The sequence below is a fragment of the Hippoglossus stenolepis genome, chromosome 1 (assembly GCF_022539355.2).
Source record: "Hippoglossus stenolepis isolate QCI-W04-F060 chromosome 1, HSTE1.2, whole genome shotgun sequence".
In the NCBI taxonomy this organism is placed as follows: Eukaryota; Metazoa; Chordata; class Actinopteri; order Pleuronectiformes; family Pleuronectidae; genus Hippoglossus; species Hippoglossus stenolepis.
In genome coordinates this window covers 5,456,266-5,479,072 of record NC_061483.1, presented here as the reverse complement: position 1 = coordinate 5,479,072, position 22,807 = coordinate 5,456,266, and the positions used below count along the sequence as shown (strand labels likewise).

The 22,807-nt window shown below is 40.6% G+C and overlaps 1 protein-coding gene across 1 annotated transcript; it reads left to right on the top strand.

Moving 5' to 3' along the window:
* Positions 1-263: 263 nt before the first annotated feature.
* muc15 (mucin 15, cell surface associated) lies at positions 264-11,328 on the top strand. The gene is made up of 4 exons (XM_035163597.1): positions 264-360; positions 4,729-5,650; positions 8,401-8,571; positions 10,065-11,328. Exons 2-4 carry the CDS (start codon positions 4,747-4,749, stop codon positions 10,178-10,180), a joined length of 1,191 nt encoding a protein of 396 aa, XP_035019488.1. The 5' UTR covers positions 264-360; positions 4,729-4,746; the 3' UTR covers positions 10,181-11,328.
* Positions 11,329-22,807: the final 11,479 nt, after the last annotated feature.

Below are 22,807 nucleotides of genomic sequence, written 5' to 3'. Positions count from 1 at the left end.
AAATACAATCAATGTATTTAGATGCAAACACGGAATAATGAGGAGGTAATAAATTGGCCGGAGCCCCTCGGCGCTCTTCCCCTCTTCCTGCCGGGTAATTCACTTCCATCGCCGCTCCTCTGTGGCCTTTTCACAGCCTGCGACTGGACGTGGATCAGGGTGTGTGTCTGTATCTGGCAGGTGAAGAAGCAGGTTGAGCAGGTTGTTCCCTGAATGCCACTCTGCCTCCTCCCTCCCTCCCTCCCTCCCTCCCTCCCTCTGTGCAGGCCGACTGCTGATTCACTCTCACACGTTGGCAGCTCAGTGAAGAGATTTTGTTGCCCGTGCACCTGTTCTCATCTGATACAGCCTGAGAATAAGGTAAGGACTGACTCAGGAAGGATTTCTGTCTTTTCTTTCAGGAGAATGTGTTCGGCTTTAAAATCGGATGCGTGATTTATTTTTTGTCTAAACATGTTTGAGTCATATTTTTTGAGTTGTGTTTTTAATCAAAACAAAAGCAATCACGAATAACCTATTTTTAAATTAATATATTTTAAATTCTCCACTCCTTTAACGGCAACATGTCACATTTAAAAAGTTTTAATGATTAATTAGCCCATAATCATACACACATAACAGTTTGTGTTTCTGTTTTTACTTCATAAGAGTGAAACTAGAGCATGAGAAACAGACTCGTATCCACTTTCAATGTGAAAGTAAAAAGAGTTCATGGCCACAGATCACAACAACAAGTGGCACATATACTGAAGGAATTACATAACCTGAACACTGAACACACAGTGCGGCCACACCAGTGTTTGTCACTAACACAATGAATAATGAACCAGGGTGTTAAAGTATCCGACGTATTAGAATCATTCGTTTCTCTATGGACACCCTCATACATGTGTACAGATCTATTTTCTACATTTCGCCCTTATTTTACATTAATAAATGTAATGGAATAAAAAGTATATTATTCCTCTCAGCAGTGCAGTAGAGATGAAACTGATAGAAGCTTGTGCTTTAAGGCAGATATTCAGGTTGTACACATCCACTCTGGAACGATGCAATTAACATTCAACATACATGTAACATGTCACACACACAGGTGTAACACATGTGAGCTTTACACAAACAATGAACAGGTTGTGTGCTTGTGTATCTTTAAGTCTCCTTGTGTGTGACTGTTTCTCTGTAAACCTGCTGAGGTGATAACTGCTACAGACTCTGACAGGCCGGCACAATGGGAACTCGTCAGCGAGCAGATACTCTGAGTGTGAAAGGGTGAGAAGAACACATCAGCCTGTTTCCTTCGACCTGCCGAGGCCGCGAGACTCGTTGGCGGCGACGCTAGTGACCAATAGCGGCGGAAATGGTGCCGCTATTCCCAGAAGGAAGCGGAGAGATACTTTACCGAGAGTGTTGTCACATGTGGGGATGTTTGTAATGTGAACAGGAAGTGACACGATGAGTTTTAAACAAAACAGGAAACGCTGGTTTTATTATTTTATGGCTCGCACGCTGTACGTCACACAAACAGACAGTAACAGATACGTATCAACCTTTCATCTGCGTCATTAGACATTAGAGTATCGACTGGCTTCTGTTCTATATCTTTAAAACCCCAATGAGCAATGACACATTTACACAAATCAAAACAAACCAGTGAGTCCACTGAGCTGCCTGTTGAACTGGTTCCACACCAATTTGTGTGCCTGCAGCGCAATTACACTTTTATCCCCCCCGGAATTCAATGTGCTGGAGTCCACACTTCAGGATGCTCCTCCAGTTGAAATTAATAACATTATTATTATCATCTATCACCTATTTTTGCCCCAAACCGATAAAGTGAAATGCAACAAATGCGTCTTAGCCCCCAGGCCTCGAATGACAGGCCCCGAGCAAATCTCCTTTCAAGCTTAATCCTTTGTGTGGCTGACAAGTAGCTGACAAATTAGCCAAGAGTTCGTCATCTCATAACCCCGGAGAGACCCAGGGGCAAAGTCACAGCACTGGCAGAAGTGGCGTTCAGAGTTAAACATGTAAAAACTGGAGTTCTTGAAGTTGTTTGTGTTTTCTGTCGATGCAATCCTCAGTGTTCTGCAAATTTGAAATTCCACTGCAGTGTCTGTCTGTCAGTGTTTTTGGCTGCAAATTTGTTTATCAACAAAACTGACCTGCAGTAAATCGGCCGCAGAAACGAAAGATCATTCAAAGTTTGGTGAAATTAAATTAAACCTCTTAAGCGAAACCCAAACTGGAGAAACATTGGTCGATGGCTTTATACGACAATACCCACAGTTTTTTAGCTGCTGTTTCCATGGAGACAATGCCAGTTAGTTTGCTGCGAATTAGACAATGTACTAAATTCAAAGATATTCCTTTGTTGCAACTGTGAACAAAACATGATCCATTGTAACCAGATGTTTCCACAATGGCCCAGATTCCAGAGCCGGACTGATTTCACCTGTTGAGCTGTGTCCCGACTCAGGGGCCTGAGGCCGTCATGGGCCACGTAGACCAAAGAGCCTTTGTTGCATTTCTTCGTCGACCGCATTTGAAGGAGCGCTACTTACCCTACTGTGACTCAAGGGGTCTTCAGATGCAGCCTCTGAAGTTTTGTATGCGACTGAATTTCACGCTCTCTGATTGGATTGAAAACATTTTGCGACAACTTGACAAATCAGAGCGGTGAAGAAACAAAAAAAAAAAAGATTTCATCCAGCGTTGAAGCTGAAAAGTCTCCGGTCACGAACAGACAGGTCACTTTCTTGTTTCCACTGCAGCAGCAGCGTTGGACGCTTATGAATCGTCCACCCTCTCTGCCCCCATCTCGGTGGATTGAGCCATTTTTCTTTAATGATGTGTTCTTAGTGTCGTATCATCAGCAAACGTTAACTGTTTGATTTATCCCATTTCCACGCGGCAGGTCGCACCATTAACAACCCACAGGCTCTCCATTCATTTCCCACAGAGCAGAAAGTCACAGAGACGTGTGAGACGATAAACAAACCTTTCCAGACACTGACCACTGGAGGACATTTACGTTTCACTTTGGTGATTGACGACAAGTTTCCATCAGCACTTAAATGAGGCAGATGATTTGCCCCAGCTTATTTGAAAGATACATATTTTTGATCCATTGGGCTGTATGAAATTTTCAATTTATTTCCAGTTAGCCGTGCACCAGTCAACTATGCAAAACTTGCTAAAGTGTCACGACAGGTAAAACCAGATTTGCATGTTCAGAACCTCTGTTTCACAGCTGCGCTCTGAACAAGAAGCAGGTCACAACAAAGCAGCCGGTCAACAGAGTGGCCTGCAGGGAATAGCTGGAGTCATTTGTGTGTTAGTGTGACGCCGAGGGGACGACACACAGCTCAGAGGGCATTGGTGTATGCTCACACTGTCAAAATGTCACAGATCTCACAGGAGATTGTGCTGGGACCTGCTGTGTTACAACGCAGGGTTGACTGCATTGAAACTCAACAACAACCTGATGTAGCAGCCAGGATATGTCATGTTCACGGTGTTTCGGCCCCATGTTCACCGCCAACGTCAACTGGGCGACTCCTGGAAAAGACCCCGGAGGTGTGTGTGACGGGATCAGTCGCTCAGTGATTTTCTTCCTGACTCGTGTCAGCGCAGACGACCTGTGCTCTTTAGGCAGGTGATTTTTGTTGCTGCTGGAAAAATGGGAACGAGCAGAGATGTCTTGATTCACACTGACTCTTTGCATGTGGTCAGGGGGAGTTCGGAGGCCGCGCTGAACGCAGATTCAAGTCCCGTGGCTCCGTCCCGAAGGAGCTTAGGGGCAGGAGGTGAACAGAGGTGTCAGTCACTGAGGGAAAGGAAATAGAAAACAACCAAAAAAAGCACACTTCTTTTTAGTCTTTTTCAATTTCTATATGTTTCATCTCAAAAACAACAAGGAATCATCTCCACCAAGGAGGTTATGTTTTCCGCCCTGTCCATTGGTTGGTCATTTGTTTGTGTGTGTGCGTGTGTGTGTGTGTATGATCGACTTTCAATGGTCCACTATTAAAGCACTATATAACTGCAGTCCATTTGCCATAACATGAATACAGAATATTGTCGAGGGAAGCTATAGGGAGTGTGTGTAATAACATGATATACAACTTTCTTATACTTTTGCCATGTGGAAGATTTACTATAGTCACTTTTTATTTTGCCCTGGAAACAACAGTTTAACTCAAAGTCCACTAACATACTTGTTCTGCAGCTTTTGACCAACTTTGATCTGGTTTCGTCTTTTGAGAAAATGCAGGAAAGAGGTTGTGAAAGTGCTCAGAACAATATGTTGGAGCATCTCCAGTTTCATGACCACAGTCTTTATCTGCAGATGAAGGTCATGTGATACGGTCAATAGCTTCCAAACAAGCGAGTAAGTGGACCTCGAGATTATGTTGTTATTTTTTTTTAACAGCTTTTTCAAGGATCAAGACTAAACAGTGAAACTCAACACAAAACAGTTTCTTGAGAAAATAACCTTCAAACCAAACTCTCCACACGTGTAAAACAAAAATGAAAATGTTGTTATTGTGTATCGACAATTTGCTGTGAATTATCAATATACTATTAAATTGAATTTAATCATGTAATGATCTCAATTCAAAGTTGTTGAACAACAAAATTATGTGATGAGTTACTTTGAAGACAACATGCGGATTATTTACTTTTTCAGGCTTAAAATGATGTTTTATGTTCTCTCATGTGTTTCAGAGTGACACCAAAGTAAAAATGGAACTGTATTTAAAAATCACGGTGTGCCTCCTCCTGATCGTCCAGACCTTTCACCTGGCGTTGCTCCAAGATTCAACCGACTCTCCGGGTCGTACGATTAATCAAGGATGGCTCCGTGAACTCCTAAAGGGACATAAAGACGGAAATAAAAAGGCTCCGGTCGCTAAGGAGGAGCCGGGGTTTGAATCGGAACCATATGCAGATGCTATGGATTCAAACAATGATGCCGGTGCTGGAGTTCCATCGGGCTCCATGACTCTGTTTGGAGATGAAAACATGTCCAGTCGTGAAATGAGTGAAAATAAAACATCTGGTGTTCTGCTGGTGTCTCTCAAATTTTCAAATCGTACAATCAAGAAGCATAAAATGTCAAACACCACAGTTGCTCCAACTACTGCAACAACAATTCCCACAAACTCAAGCCAGAGAAACATGACAGGAGCTGAGGAGGAATCTCACAACTCAACGATGACCAATCAAACCTCCACCGCTGATTCCATTCCTCACAACTCAACGATGACCAATCAAACCTCCACCGCTGATTCCATTCCTCACAACTCAACGATGACCAATCAAACCTCCACCCCTCATGCCATTCCTCCTCACTCCACCACCTTCTCCAATCGCACTCATTTACACCCGACAACCTTGGCGCCAAAGATCAACGCTACGCAACAACCACCGGAGAAGAATAAGGGGTTAAACAACGGCACAACAACTGCAGCAACCACAACGACACCGGGGTTAAATGAGACGTCCATCACGTCTTCATCCACAGCAGCGTTCCCCTCTGACACCACAGGAACCGGCCCTGTGCCCACGACCCCTCTCGCTCCGATCACACCTGAGAAGGCCAACAAGACGGACAAAGACGGAGCCTCGGGGAGCAGCGCAGACAGAGGTACCACTGCAGTTTAAGGTGTCACAGTATCTGGTGTATAGTTCTGTGTCTTTGTGTGCCGCCCTATCAGCGTGACATTTCTCTACAGACAGATACCGGGAGAAATATAACGTTCATGTGAAATTCCCGGCGCTTATAACTGAGTTTGAGGTTTGACAGATAACAGAACAAGAGTTATTGGGCAACAAAACCGGGAACAAAACCCCCTCAGAGACTTTGAGGAAACACATGCGCTCGTAGCTCAGGAGCACATATATCTCTGTTGCTTGCTTTGCATATTGTTTTTTTATTTCCACCCTTTCCCTGACCCACATTTGCCTGCGTGCATTTTCCCACTGTCAGAGGACAAACGGCCAGTCTTTCAAAGGAAAAGGTCGGATTTGGGTTTCAGGTGCCATCGAGGTGCCTGCGTTGACTGGAGGGATCGATTACAGGCAACTTCTTAGCAAGACAATGAAACCCTGTTTTAGGGGTAAAAAAAAAAGCCCCTGAACGCAGCAGTCAGGGACCGAGGACAAAGACACTGTTGCCACTGTGCAGGGGACGAGAGACCAGTCACGCTTGTGGTGTCAAAAAATAAAAAAGAGACAGAGGAGATATGAAAAAAGGCTGATTGTCATAAATACTTTAATTCGATCTGAGAGTCCTGCACCGGATATAGAAAAGTTCTGAAACAGGTAGTAAATATATTATTTACATAAATGGGTAAAAATAGACTAAACATGAGCGGGCAGCGGGTGAGAACTGATGATGATTGTGCAGCTTATTTAACATCTAAATAAGCTCATATATAACTGTTACTACTGAAAATGGGTCACATTCAGGAAATGAATATGACCTCAGTGGCTTTGCTGCTTGTAAAAAAGTGCCAAAAAGTATTTTTGGATTACCCCAAGCTATAGAAATGTTGTTTTCGAGGAAACATACTGATCTATCCATCTATCTATCTATCTATCTATCTATCTATCTATCTATCTATCTATCTATCTATCTATCTATCTATCTATCTATCTATCTATCTATCTATCTATCTATCTATCTATCTATCTCTATATCTCTATATCTCTCTCTGTCCCTCTCTCTCTCTCTCTCAATGCTACTTACATGAGTGAGCTTTCGACAAGTGGAGGAAAAAAAAAAGGTCTTTATCGAGTAACTGCAGAGTTTGGATTAAAATAAAACTCACATCACACAGACAGATGTGACAGCAGGACATAACACTAACAGATGAGGGCAATAACCAGTGGGGGAAACAGTTGTGAAGCGGCGGGCAACACCGAAGGAAGTAACCTGCCCACAGTTACCGTGACAGGCACAGCACGCGCACGGAAACTGCACGAGAGCACAAACGGCTGAGCACAGATAAACGCGGAGCCTGTAAATATGGGCGTGCAAGGCAACAATGCTTGTCCTGACATTAGATAATAAAATAAAATGCACTACAGCTGCCTGACCTCACTGTACCAGGGTAACATACATATTGTTACACTGGCATCGGGTGTTTTATGTCTACTCTATATCAGCTCTGTGAGGCGGCGCGGTGCATATTAACATGCTCACAGTGGCAGAGATGTAAATGTCATCAGTTTCTACAGTTATTCAGTAATAAATCAAATACAGCAAACAGTCACTGTTTACCTTGACCTAAATGTCTGCACTGACATTTATGGTAATCTCTCCAACTGCTGTTGAGAGGTTTCAGCGAAAAACCACAAATGTCAACTTCAGGGTGGCGAAAGAAAAAGAGAAAAGTCAGGGGGTCATTAACGTAAAGAGGCTGAACCCTCAGGAGAATTTCACAATAATGCCCTCCTTCACACTAACAGGCGAACATTACTGTCTGTATCATCAGCATCGCAAAAACAACAACAACAAACGACAGCTACAAGGGATTTCGATCAGGGAAATAGAGATTATTTGCATTTGAGTTTGGATACCGAACCAAAACCGGTCAGGACCAGTCTGGCTGGTTTGGACAAGATGTTTCACAACAATGTTCAAACGCAGAGAAATCACCAATTTTATTCAAAGTAGCGGGACGTTGCATTTTAGTCACCTTTTTGCTGCTAAAGTGAATAAAACTTAAATAAAAGAAGTCACCCGTGAACATGATTTGCGCCTGAGTCCCGTCAGGTAGATTTTCAACAGCAGTGTTGGTGAAGACAACAACTCCCATGATCCCACACTGCTTCCCAACTTCATCCAACTTTTGTTATTGATTTGATTGAGAGACCCCTGGTGGCCAAAGTTACATATTATTATACGTTTATGTGAAAAAGGTTTATTTTTGACTGATTCTGACTGAGGTTTCTTCTTGTAACAAGGGAGCTTCTGTGTCTTCACTGTTGCTTAAGCTGGAAATGTCTCTTAGAGTATCATCAGATCTGGACTGTGCTCTGTTAAGAGCCTTGAGATAATACACGTTATGATTTAGAGCTAAATAATAAACCTGACGAGTAATAATGGGAAGTACAGTAATAAGCACAGGCTGCTGCCTTATTAATATTCAAATGCATTCATCAAATGATCATGACTTTGGAATGTTGATTGCATTAATTATGGCTGTGTTAATGAAACAAATCTACACAGCTGACTAGCTGGAGTGTGTGTGAATGCAAAGTGCTCAAAAAACACATTTCAGCCATAATTATCTGACAATTAACGCTCGACGCACAGCAGCTGATATGAATCATTTTCAGTGTTGACAAATCATTTCCCTCCCCCTCGACCCCCTCGCTCCTCCCACACAGGTTTGACATCAGATCAACACAAGCACCGCAGGAACGGAGTATGGGCGGCTGTGCTGGGAACCGGAGTGGCCATAGCCATCGTGGGACTGGTGGTCTACGTCATCCTGAAAAAGAAACACCAGATGGGGTTTTCTCACAGGAAACTGGTGGAGGTGTATCCCTCGGACCCAGGTGAGCAAGCTCCACCACACACACACCCTGCAAAATCAATGTGGAACTTTGTTTGCCTGCAGATTTCCCAATTGAGTCCCAGTATAATCTCGCTTATCTGTGATTGCTTGTTTGGGATTTGATTAGGGTTGTAAACTTGATCTGACCAAACCTAAAAATGGTCATTCTAGTAGGTCGGCTGCAGATTGCAGTATAATAACAATGGCTGAATATAAAGTACTCAAGTGTACATGAATGAAGATCTGGTGGCTGCCATCTTGCGCTTTTGACGTGATTTTTGTTGTGTAGTGGTGATCGTGGAGTTAGTCTTAGCTGTCAATCATGACGAATGACTAATTGAAACTAAACTTACAGGATAAATAAACACTTGAACCTACATCTGTGTTAAAATAACTATACCTAAATAACAAAAAAACATCTTTATCAGACATTTGTCTAATTTGTGACATTTAATTTGGGTCCACGTCCCATTCACACACATGGAGGAGCCAGGGGTTTATCCGCAATACCGCAGCCAGCCAACAGGGGGTGATCAAGATGTTTTGGCTTTACTCTAGAGGGGTTATCGTGTCATTCATCTTCATACACAGTCTATATATGAGTCACTCATTGAGTCAGACACTGTTTCCCAGCAGTTCAACATCTTTTAGAAACAGTCTGATACATTAGCTCCTGGAAATCAAGTGAAACACTTTCACACTCCGGTCTCGACGCTCAGTGGAGGCCAAGGGCTGCAGCTTCATATGAAAGTGGTATTGATCTTCTCATCTAATTCTAAGCGTGTTTCCAAAAATGTTAACCTTTTCCTTTTAGCCCTCGGTTCCCCCCCACACTTAACCTTCTCTCACGGTCCAACTGAAATTAAACTGCATGCTTCTTTCTGCTGCAGGATACAGGAATCAGACTGAAAGTTAGGTGTTTGAGAGTCAGCTGTTTTTGCCACCTTAAAAAAACAAACTTATATGTTTAGGATAAGTCAGATTCAATCAAACACTGAGGAGGAACAACTTGATACCATTCAATGGGACTTGAACGCAGACTTTATGTTAAGATTGATGTCAAGTCGAGTGGCCGGATTGTCTTGATCCCCCCCTAGTGGCCGGCTGCAGTATAGGCTTATGAACCCCAACCTCCACCATGTTAACAGATGGCATACGGACTAAAACTTTCTTAAAGTTGGTTTCTGTCATATTAGGGTGTTCTTATCCCACTAATGTAAGTTCAAGTGTTCACGTTTGATATTATTTGATGCTATAGAAATTTCATGATTGACAGTTGAGACTGACTCGTAATCGTTCGAGCATGTTTATTGGTTGGACTTCGATATTACATCTCCATTCAACTATCACTACTACACAGACTCTGGCTCATCAAAAGCACGAGATGGCACTACACTACAAACCAAAAGTAACTGTTGGATTAGAACAATAATGTTTTTTAAATGTTTTTTTTAATATTCAAGTGGTGATTGTAAAAACTTGCCTGATCTCCAGTCCTCAGATTGGACAACAGCGAACCTCTGGACTTGAACTTCGGAGGCAGGGTCTATGACAACCCAGGACTCCAGGGGGACAACTTCCAGATGTCCAACTTTCCAGGACGTCACTGAAACTAAAAAACACGGTTTTCTTCCTGACACCTGATAGAAAAACTGATCATGTGGAGTTTTGTAAATGAGACGGTCTGAGTTTTTATTTTGTGTAAATCTTATGTCAGATTGTGTGTCATGCTGAGTAGATTTATCCAACTGAAATAGAGGAATCACTGAAGGCAATTTATCTGAAGTGCGCTGCCAAAGCCAATATGAACAGCCAATTACGTGTGTTGCCAAAGGGAATAAAATGAAGAATATGATTTGCAGTCGATGCAGGGTGTTAAAAATGAATATTTACTGTACATTTTTGGTTTTAATTTTTAATTTAGTTTGCGTGGCTGAGATAAAATCGGTTAAAAACAAGACATCTGATAAAGAGAAGAAACTAGAATACAACTCCTGCTGATGCGAAAACCATTTGTGGAAAAAATAAAAAATAAAGGAATACGCTGTCTGCAGAATAAATAGCAGATTACACAGGTGGCACATTGAGGCCTGTGCAGCAAAAATTCAGAAGCCATCGCGAACAATGACATTAACCATATCAACCGTCACCTGCTGTTACGGCACAAGGGAAGGAAATAAAAAAAGTTATATTTAAACTGCGCTTTCAGATTTTTCCACCGTCGACAGTCACAGCCGGAGCCCGAGAATTGAACCGTCAAATCGAAAGACCCGAGTTTGTTTTTCTACAAAGTGACGGTGGAGGTGGAGGGAGAGCCGGCTGCTGTTTTCTTATTCATAGACTGAGGTTTTTTTGGTATTCATGAAGGGGGGATTGTGTATTTGGTTTTAGCTGTGCTCAGTAGCAACATCTGTATCCTCATAATATACTCCTTAAATCTTCTGACCTCCAGGTGTCCAAACAGAGATTCAAGTCTGTGGCGGCGACGGTTTGAAACCTCGGAGAGTTACGTCCTGTAGCGTTTACCTGCAGCAGACACAGATCAAAGCTAGAACGCGTCTGATTATTATATTTCTTTAAAAAAACTTTATATATTTTCTTATTGTTATTCTTGTCACATGTTTGCTTTGACTTTGAGTGACAACCTCGAGTTAAAAATGTGTTTCTCTTATACAACATGGCTGGGCAAGGAACCTGCAATTTAACTTCCTACTTTCACTAATGCCTTTGTGAAATAAAATCAAACAATAATTCAGAATTGCTTCATTCTACACGTGTCCTTTTTCTTTACTACATATAAAAACTACTCTTTTATAACTGCACATATGAAGAAAATGCATCTGGCAGTGGCGTCGCTTCCTCACTCAAAGTAGTTTAAAGCGTCAGTAGGTGTGAGAAGCATTTTGTCTGACTGATGGAAGAAATATTAATAACAACAGCCAAATCCCCTTTTCATCATTTGGGGATTTTTATTTAATTCCACAAACGTCTGTCTGTCGGCCTGTGGCTCACACATCCAGAGAGACGTTCATCTTATTGGCTTCACACTCGGAACATGTGTGTTGTTAAGAAGCCCAAGGAAGTGCAGCGATTTAGACACGTGACACGTTTAATAATAATACATTTTGAATAAACAGGCGACCAGAGCTCTGTAGCTGCAGCACCTGGGACCCATCAACCTAAGTGACCGATCCTCCAGTTCAGGGTTATTGCGTATTGAGTCGAGCTTCACTGAACTTTGAATAAACAGGTGAGCAGCTCTTTGTGCAGCAGCGGTGGTGCAGCTTCAGGTCACCTTTACAATTCCCCAAAAAAAGGAAAAGCTTCACCACAGGACAAGTAAACAGCCCAATCCAAGTGTTTTCTCCCAATATATTAATGTTTTATTCCATCACACACAGACATGCACACACACACCACTTCTTCAGTATTAAGAACACTTCTCGCACAAGCATTTGTTTCTTTAATTTATCACAAAAACTTCTCTCCCTGGAGAGATTGTGGCCGTTTTAATTAAACAACAATTTAGGATGTGATTGTTTGGCAGGCTGCTGAAATCAATTAACTGACGCCTGGCTAAAGAATGTAAATATTTCACCGGGGCGCTGGTATATGGGCCAGGTTAATTTACACTTCCAGCAGAGCCAAATTAATTTGAATGAAATTAAATGATTGCTATCTAAAATGAGGCTATGCCAAATTTATTATTGACTAAATTCTGATTAATTTTCTTCAAGCTAACTCGCCCGGAAATGAGTTTAACCCATAAAGCATAGTTTAGTGTAACAGTCTAAGTCACTGACTCTTTATCCGATGAGTCGCGGCAACAATTAAATGATCAAAAGATCATTATGCTGGAACACAGGAGGTGTATAATGAACAGCTTTATGGCTGGAGGTTAAAGGTGAAGAGAGCAGGTGAAAACATCTGTACAATGTTCAAAGTGAAAATGAGCTGGTGGTAACTGAAACGACCAAGAGGCCCCCCCGGTCTCTCAGTCCTGCTTTGCTGAATCTGCCCCTTTATATCAAGGTTAAAGTGGCACCAAGGTTGGTATATTCCAGCCAACTGTCCCGCCCAGACCACCACGGGCTGGCATGCAGCTTCCTCTGCTGCAGAGAGATCTGCTGCAGTTTTTGCATCATCAGATTTTGTCTTCACACCCTTCACCTGCAGGCGATGGCGCCAGAGGAGTCACACAGAGCAACATCCTCCTCAGTGGCTCCGGCTGCTCATCAACACCAGGTTTCTTTTAACAGGTGAACAGAGAACTCTGTTTCGTTTTGAACTGGAGGCGAACAAAAGCTGCACTGCAGACATTGCATTGTTTAGCATTTAGGTTTATATTTAACCTGCTAGTCTCCTGTGATGCTCGCTGGGGTCACAGGTTGCACATGTATCAACCTTTAGTTTGACTGGTGGATGGAGAAAATTACTTTTTGCATTTTTTGCAAATAATGAAATTAGACTTCATCTCCTGCATTTGAGACAAAATGTTTTAGCGAGGCTTTGACTGAATAAATTCTTCATCTGAATTGTGGGTGTGCCAGTTGCCCCTTTGGGTAGCACAGGCAAATCTGTAGCTAAGCCAGAGTTTAATAGTTTCAGTGGAGTGTATTTGGAATAATGTTAAATAATAATAATATGTAATATAATGAATAGAACGTTATCACCCAGAAAGGGTGGAAAACTGCCTCCGGATCACCAGTACAACATAAAATCAGATATACAAATGGAAGGACAATAAATTAAAACAAAAAATAATACTAATACTACTAATATATGCTGTATCATTAATCCAACTGACTCAGTACAAATGTTACCTAAATGCAAACATGACAACATCCTTGCTGTCCTCTGACATTTTTTCGTGGGTTTTTTTTGGACAAAAATATATGAAATGATTGATTGACTACTAATAACAATGTATACTACCTACAGCAGCACGATTGTTTGATAATGTCTTTTATTAACATTTGGAGGCTAAAGGAAAAATGTATTGTCAGTTAGCAGCTGTCATATTTCACTGCTCAGACACTATCGTCTGTTATTCTATTGGGAAAAATAGAAAAGTTTATAGTTCCTCAAATAAAAAGTGTGTAGAGTTTGACTTCAGTTACTTCAATGTAGGAATTTTACGGAATGAAAACAGTCCCTGGCGTGACTGAAGATCAAAAAGACTTTACGTCAGTTTCTTCTTTTCTTGCTGATGAGCCACGTTGATCTTAATGAACAGCATCTTGTAATAAAAACGCCAGTTCTTTGCCATGAGTCATCGGCACATCCTGACAGGCCACAAATTCTCAAGTTTTACTTAATAACGGAGGAATGAGGGATGGATGAAAGCAGTGGCAGATGGAGGCTGATGTGCAGCTGCTGTTTGTGCCTCTGTTGCCAAGAACCAGGCCTCGCTAATCCCCAGATACGAATTCTGGTGTAGGAGGAAAAAGCTGGAGCTCCAGTTTGGGCTTTAACTGGTGTGCAGACATTTCTTCTCTCCTGGTTCTCGTGGCTTCTGTCCAGCAACCTGCTGCTTATTAAGTTTGGATGTGCAAGGTTTTGTGCACAATGACAATTAAACCACAGTAGTTTAAGTTTGCAGGTGTATTTAGAATAATTTAATCTGGATGCTGACTAATAATTGGACAAATTAACTTCTATTTCCGATATTTAGTTAAACTGACAAACAGGATGTGTTTCTGGGCGTGTGCGAAGACAATGTTTTGCCCTTTTTTAACGCTTACCTACAACTCAGATTGCTGCCAGAGATTCCTGCGATGCATTTAAAGCTGACTCAGAGGGAAATGACACAGTGTGGGATTCGAGGCCAAACAGCAGGTTAACATTCCTCCTCTGTCACCGTCTTGCTGCACATGTAGGTCGCTCTCTGCAGCTTATACATTAACCATGGGTCTGACAGCGGATTGTCTGTCACAGATCTTTCCACACTGGTTGCTGCGGCTGTTGGGTCACTGGGGTGGATCTGAAAGGTCAGCGCTCCTCCTCTGACAGAGCCCGTTCTGCAAAAAACAAATACGAAAGGTTTCCAAAAATACTGATGAGACCGGGGGAGTAATATTTGCAAATACAGGAGAAGAATATTTAAACACAGTGTATGAAACAAATCTGTGCTTGGATCTGTTGTTAGGGAAATTCAGACACCTGTCAGACATCTGTAGAAGATGTGGAACATGGTATTCAAAGCACGATACTGTTTTGGACAACAGACAGTTTTCCCTGCAGGCACATTTCCCCGGAGAGAAGAGAAGTTTGAGAAGTGACTTTTTACTGAGCCTTAACTTCACTTGTAACAACTGTTCATCTCATTGGCTGTAGTTTAGTTTCCACATGCACTACTCTCAAAAGAGTAACACTACTGCCCTTTTTTTTTAGCTTAAATATGAGTTTAATTCATCAATAAATTCCAGTCTTTCCACTAAACAACACTCCCTTTCACAATAAAAGCCCACAAGTCAAGATAGAGGTTGAATGTAAAGAATCTGCAAAATATGATTGTTATTTTAACGCTGATTGAAAACGAGTGAAATTAGAGTTTGGAATATATAACCGACAATCCTGCAAATAAATTACTGACATGGTAAAACAGTGTAGAAAATTAGTGCATGACCGAATTTGATGCCCCTCAGTAACTTTCCTTTTTTTTTGTTATTATATCTACAGGTCATTGACGTGACGCCTATATTTTCTGTCCGACTGCATTTTCTTCTGTTAAAAAAAGGTTTAAATACATAAAGAAATACCATATATATGTAGTACCTGTCCCGTATATGTACACACTTTAAATTTCCAAAAACCATTAGTTATTTAAATGTTTCTGTTTTTTAAAGTGTCAAAATATCATGTGGTGCGACCGTCCGGCCATGACTGCTGTTGTGCAGTCAGTTTCTTTGAAATTACTCAAAATCTATTCAAATTTATTTTCTGCCATATTTGGCATGATTTCCAAAGTGTTTTGTAATCCTGTACAAAATTGCAAAGCATTTGCATTTATATTTCCATCATAGTATACAAACAAACTTTGTCCGATGACGTCCATTTTATGAAATATCATGTGGTGCGACCATCAAGAAAGGACCTATTTGGGACTTTGATGTTGAAATCCATTCAAAGACAGGAAGTTGCATCATAAACCATTTTGCCAAGGACCCATGGAAGCAGCAACAGGTTTGTAACTCTCTCTCAAATTTGAAAAAAAAAAAACCTTTTTCACAGCTGGTATGTAGTTGCCACATTTGGATATCATGTGGTATGACCTCAAAAAAACTATGAATTCTAAGTTATTTCTAAAAATATATATATTTTGATTATGAATGTCATAGTGACCTTTTGTGCTGACCTAGTTTGTTTTCTTTCGGTGGCCAATTCTGTGGCTGTGAATTTTGACTGAACTAGAAAAATATCATGCGGTGCAACCAAATGTGGTGCGAGTGTTTTACATGATAGACATATGTCCTAGATTGGGAGTTTTGGGGCTTTTTTAAATTCAATTAATGATTTATGTACATAAAGTACTTTATTTTAGTATTATTTGGAAAATATTTCTATGCAATTAGAGTATTTTTTTCTAATATTTCAGAAACAACGGTTTATGTTTAATTTTTGTACAATATCATGAATAAATACCGCCCCAAAAATGTAACATGTAATTTTATCTCGGTTATTATGAATTTATTAGTAATTTATTATTTATTTATGTGTTTATTTATTAATAACTGTTTAAATTTATTTTACCAGATGCCACTTCCAAGCAAAATAAAAAACGCTCGCCATGTGCACCGTGTTAATTCTGACCCTGTAGCAAGAGCGGAGAACCTTGCTCAGAGAAGAGAAAGGTATGTTAAAACATTTTTAAAATGAAAACTACAAATAAAGCAACATGAAGTACATATTGCTCTTATGTGAAAATATGGCAAACGCTGTGTTCGACCTTACGCCGTCTATGGAGAACATCCCACCAGTTCTGGTTGATGTAGATGTAGCACAAGAGCAGCCAGTTTAATGGAATGTTTGTTCACAACAATGTGTGCTGCACTTAAATGTTCTTGATGAGATTTTTATTAAAAAAAATGTTTAGGAAATGTTTGTGTTCATGAAAATTCTATGAAATTTTAATAAAATCTGGTTTAAGTCAAATTTTTGTATGGAATTTATTGTTTATTGATCTTTTTAAAACGATAGGAGGTTTTCATATCATTTGGAGCGACCACTCATCATGTGATGCGACCAATAATACCAAGACCGGTATTAAATTTAAAGTAAAATATAAAATTTCTGTGGCTGAAATATTAATCACTGATACAGTATGCTTAAATGAATGGTATTTTTAAAAACATTTTTATCAATTTTATGCACTTTACCGGAAAAATAAGTCTGTTAACTACATTTAATAAGGGGACGGTGACATTATAGAACAAAAATATGAGATCATTATTTACAAAAATTCGAAAGAAATGCAACTACTTTGTTACTAATGACTTTATATTATTGAGAAATTGTAAAAAAAAAAAATGTAAGCATATTAAGGAAATTAATTAATTTTAAGATAAATTACAGTCGCACCACATGACATTTTTTAAGGCCCCGGCCAATTCATCTAGATGAAAAAACACTAAAATCAAATAATTTTAAATTTTTATATGATTTTATGTGTACACAACATTCCTAATGTTTGAATAATTATAATGGATATTCTTTTTTTTTGTATTTTAAAATTGGCCTGTTGAAAATCCTTATACGTCATTGACCCCTGTATATTGTGGTTATTAGCCTTTTGTTGTATTTTCTTTTTGTTTATATATATTTATAGTAGAAAAAAAGACGTTAGTTTAAACTGTATAATATCTCTCCTTTCTACAAGGGTAACTACATCTTAGGAATCAGTGCTAAATAAAACCCTACATCTGCTTGCAACTGCATTATAGTGACTTATGAGGCCTTTATTAAATTCATCCATTTAATGCTAATAAATGCTAAAGACTGGGGATTAAAGATGTGAATAAAAAAATGATGACCACCTGAATAAAGGTCCTGCAAAAGGGCTTGAAATGATTCTGTGTGAGGAGAACTCTGCTACAGGTTGAAGGGGGTGGAGGCCATCGTGCACTGAATGTACTAATAAGAATGAAAGGAAACAAAACAGCAGATCTAATAACAAAGAGAAGAGGGGAACTGTGTGGGTTTAGTTACAGAATAATTCACATTAAAATGCCTGATGCTGTGAAATTTAGAAAGACAGTTATTGTACTGATAGAATGAGTCAAAACTAAACTCTATGATTCATGTTATCAAGGTGACAGGTAAACATTCCCTACAGAGTGAAAGACAAATCTAACGGTACAACAAAAAACACTTAGAAATGTCCCTTGTGTCTCTCCGTCCGTGACATATATAATCAAGCAGCTTGGGGCCAAAGTTCCAACCATTAGCAGCAGAGTATTGTAAAGCTCCTTTATGTAACTTTGTAAGGACTCAAGGCAAAGGGATAATACGCAGCAGTGTGAATATAGCATTAAACCAAACGTTGCACACATACAATTTAAAAGACATGAAATGGCCAAGATTGGACTTAGGAATAAAACAGGGCCCGATAGCTGCTCTATCAGGGGAGAGAGACAGTGCCAGCACACTCTTGTATAAAAGGAACAGTAATAAATGAGCTCTCAGTCCCGTAAAAAGCTGTAAGGCTCCGTAATAAAGCCTCACAGCCAAAGATAATGACTAAATGCTTTCATCAAACCCTTACGATCAGTCAGGCATGAGAGATGATAATAAGGAGAAATGTGGAAATGGTCCTCTGGGTCTGTCTTAACATCACTACATTACTCTAACCCACTTCCAGGACGGGTCGGACCAGGTCGGACCACGATGGCATTTTAATAAGTTCAGAGGTTACAGAGGAGCAGGTTTCATTCGAGGTGCTGGAGGCAGATGCCAGCTTGTCGCAGGCGAGATCTCTTGGCCCGTTTCCAGCTGCTTTGAAGCACAAGTGTCCCTGCAAAGTACACAGCCGGATAAGAAGTGAGCTGCACTGGAGCGAGCAGATGTAACCAACGGGAACGTGAAGGGCTTTGTTTATAACGCAACGCTATGTAACTTCGTAATGTGCATGCAGTGTATTCCGAAAAACCTGTTTGGAATTTCTTCGTATTTTAAAACGTTTCCAGCCTGAAGCTTAGAATGACTTCTGTGTCTTTATACCTGATCTACAGTTCAGCATTACTCTGAACCTGATTCTGAATTCATGCTGAGACTACCGGTCAGTTAAACACTTCTTAACACAAAGGCAATTACTCAACTGTTGTTAAAACGTATTGTTTTGCTGTTGGCCGACGTCTGAGGTGCATGTTGGGTCCAATTCTTTATCACAACCCACTAATTTTCCTCTCACGGGTGTTTAACCACAAGCATCGACTCGTGCAGTGGCCCCAGATCACACAGGACAACAACTTATATATTAGTCAGAAAAAAGGTTTAGAAAACAAGTTGGCAAATACACTGTCGAGATTGTTTTGTATCTTAAACCGAGTTACGGCCTACTTTTGTAGTTGTGATGATATTAATGCTGGAGTGAAAATCAAATCAGCACCAATATCCATATTCCAAGTCAGCGTTACATAAAATAAATCTGAAGCTGCTATTTTAACGTAAAAAAAAAAGGTCCATAGTGATTGCAGTTCATGTCCATTAAAGACATACGACCGGTTCTAGTTTGAGCCTTCAAAATGTGTGACATGTTAATTAGTGAGCTTCGGAAGCACTTCACAGTTTTTGACACAAGTTAATTTACCCACCTCCTGACATGATTTACATTACTACACCAAACCTACTTTACGATATAACTTTATCATGAGGACATGACGGCGGTATTGCTTCTGGTCTCACCCTTGACAAGAAAGCAAATAGGCATATTTGTCAAAATGTCACACTCACGCTTGCACATTAAAACATATATTCCACATAAGGAGGAGGCCGGTGGAGCGGGGAGAGAAACGGCAGCGAACAGAGCTGGCGTGAGCACATCGGCCGAGTAATCGTGAGAAAGCGCCAGTTTACAAACGCTGACGCCGCCAGTTTACATAAATATGACAAGACGTTGCCAGTAACACAGACTGTGGATGCACCAGTGGCCGTAAAGCATGAGCGAGGCAGCTAATTTACTGGTGTACTGCATCTGCACGTTTATGCAAATCTAACCTTGATAAATGCACAGACATAACATTACCAAACACTTTCATGTTGTCCGTCAGCTCACTGTAATTTGGAAATGTAATTATTTTGGTTCACTTTAATCACACTCACAGCACGTTGTATTCCCTCAGGTGCAGCTTTCAGCCATTTTCAATGATACAAACTTCCTTTCCCTGTGCAAATCAAGGTTAGAGACCAGTTGGTGAATAAACTGAAGCCTTTAACAGTGACAGGGACAGATATCGTCATAAAGAGCTAAAAGGAACATGGATATTGGACATACATTCACTAAAACTCCAGAAATAGGATCTAGAGCCTGACCCATATGGATTTGTGGGAGCTAATACCAATACTGATATTATGGAGTAAAAACAAAGGCTAAAAATTAAAGATTTGCCCTAAACAAGATGTTTATTACTGGACTTTATAAAACAAAGTGTTGTCCTCCTCCTGTGATATTTTACTGTCTATTCACAGCTTGATCATAGAGTGTCTCAAGTTCCTCTGCACAGCCTGTGCTCGTGTGGACAGATGTTTTCACCGTGGATCCAAATGTCCAATACTTACATCATGATTGCTCGGATCTTCCTCGATGAAAATCCGAAGTTTGCCAGCGAACCAACTGCCAACAACAATTTGGAAGAAGTCACGACTGTTTACCAAGGATTATGCAAGGCAGGAGGAAACAGATGGCACTCTGGAAGGGACAGGGTGGTGTCTGGGTGTGATTCCCTGATTCATCTGTAACCAGATATGTAATTGTCACTATATGTATTTTAATAAAAAGTTAATGACAGTGGTGATTACTGCTCGTTACGCTGATCTGAACGTATCAGTTTAACTTCAGTGATGACATGATTCACTTTGCAGCAGAGCCAAGCGAGTGTTAAAAAACATGTCGAGTGAGTACGTCAGCAAATAAAATGCTAATTACAAAAGGCAGGCAAATGAATTCAAGATTGAATTGGATGGATTTTCATGGGAACGCGTTCACAGGCAGAATGTTCACAGGTCGACAGCAGCAGCTCTGTGTACTTAAACAGGGCTAAACCTGCTGTTTTGGAGGCTTTCCAGCTCAAAAGCTGCAAAACAGCCTGATTAGTGGGAAATTCAACAGTGAGCGGAGCCAATCAAAACCAATTATTGCCTCGTTCCTTTAGTGGAGTAAATCCGAGGCCGTAAACAGCGCGTTTTGGGATGTAATCGTTTGAAACAGCAAACATCTGCCAGAAAAGCAGGAAGGAGATTTCAAGTAAAAATAATCGGGGTTGTAATTTAGTCGTTATGTCTATTTTCCATGTTTATCAAATTCCCTGCAAAACAATAATGATGGAAGGATATGGATGATGGATGTTTTTATCGTGTGATCCTCGTTTGCAGGTGACGTTTGTCCAGTTGTTAATAGAATGAACTGTAATTGCTTATAAAGTTAAAATCCACAAAAAGGAACAGTCCCACATCTGGGGAAATTTTATAATTAGCTTTTTATTTGTCATATCTGTCCATTACTTACAGTATTATAATAATAATGATGAAATTTGACTATAGAATAGTCTTAAACCAAATTGAACCAAACCTGATGGAGAGATGGGGCTCAGGACTTTTCCTATCACTGCAAGATAGAGCATTTTTTATCAATTGCTCAAAAAGCATTACATTATTTTGCTTACTTTCATGCAGATCATCCAACTACTTCTACTTCTACTCTATTTCCTAAACAGACATATGTAGGATTGTCCAGCCCTGGTGGAGGTAAGCGCTCTACTGAACCATGTCATAGTATTTATATAAACTAATTCGACGTGGCAGGGAGATTGAGCCAGGCCATAATCTGATATTACCGAGCACTCTGTGGTGATTACCTCTTTCTAAGTGTGAAGACACGAGTAGGAGATAAAAGTGACCCTCCTTGTTATAGACGTGGTTCTGGACAGACTGTGGGAATCATCCACTGCTGAAGATGTGTCCAGACCCACTAATTGACACCCTGTAATGAATCAAGGGGAGTTCACTCGTGAGATTTGCCGTTTGTCAGTTGCGTTGAGTTGCTGCTGAGTCAGACCTTGTGTACTTTTCTTCTTTTATGTCTTGTCCTCCTGACAATGTTTTGTGGTTTTGGCAGATAAATGGGCAACAGACTACAGAATAAAACAACAGATGGTTTGTGCCGTCCAAAGAGCCTCTTCAACAATAAAATGTTATTCCTCTGTTTCCCTCTGTTTGTGCCCTGCTAGCATGACTGCGCACACACACACACACACACACACACACACACACACACACACACACACACACACACACACACACACACACACACACACACACACACACACACACACACACACACACACACACACACACACAGAAGATCTGAGGCATGAGAACTGCAAGGCAGGCAAAAAATATGCCTCTGGTCCTCTTCATCTTCGCTGCTCTCCTCTGCAGCTCAGCTGAGGCCTGTTCACATCTGAGCTGCTATAAAGATTGTGTTTTTTTTCAGCTTTCAACTAAATTTTTTTTTAAATCCGAAAAACCTTGTGTGAATCAATGAGCAATTTAGTGAAGGAAATAAAAGCAGATGCTGGAGGTTAAATGAGGTCCCAATTCACGTTGAATTTACGGATATTAAGCGTTCTTTAATATCATCTTCCAGACATACAGTGTCTATCCTCCAGGAAGAGAACACAGTGGTTTTGATGCTTCATGGAAACTTTAATGGGGACATGTGGCCCCTTTACCATATTTCCAGATGTCCAATGTCGTTCAGGGGAGAAAAACAGGTTTTCATTTCCGCATAAGGGGTTTAAGTTAGACAGGATCTGCTCCCTGCAAGTTTCGCGCTGCGGTAAATTTCTCAGCAAAGGAGTGTTATATCCTCATATCGGCCCGAACCAAATGTGATGCATGGAAGCCGCACACCTCAGCATCTCGTGAACAGCTCAATGAAAAATGTGAGTATCGTATACGGTGAACTCTCTGGGGAGAATGTAGAGCAAAAGTAATCAATTATCACACCCCCCCACCACCAC

What these genes read in the sequence shown, in the direction of transcription:
- muc15 (XM_035163597.1), top strand. Translation starts at nt 4,747, where the DNA reads ATGGAACTGTATTTAAAAATCACGGTGTGCCTCCTCCTGATCGTCCAG. An exon ending in GGGGAGCAGCGCAGACAGAG is followed by an intron (nt 5,651 to 8,400) that starts GTACCACTGCAG and finishes CCTCCCACACAG; the next exon opens with GTTTGACATCAGATCAACAC. An exon ending in GGTGTATCCCTCGGACCCAG is followed by an intron (nt 8,572 to 10,064) that starts GTGAGCAAGCTC and finishes CCTGATCTCCAG; the next exon opens with TCCTCAGATTGGACAACAGC.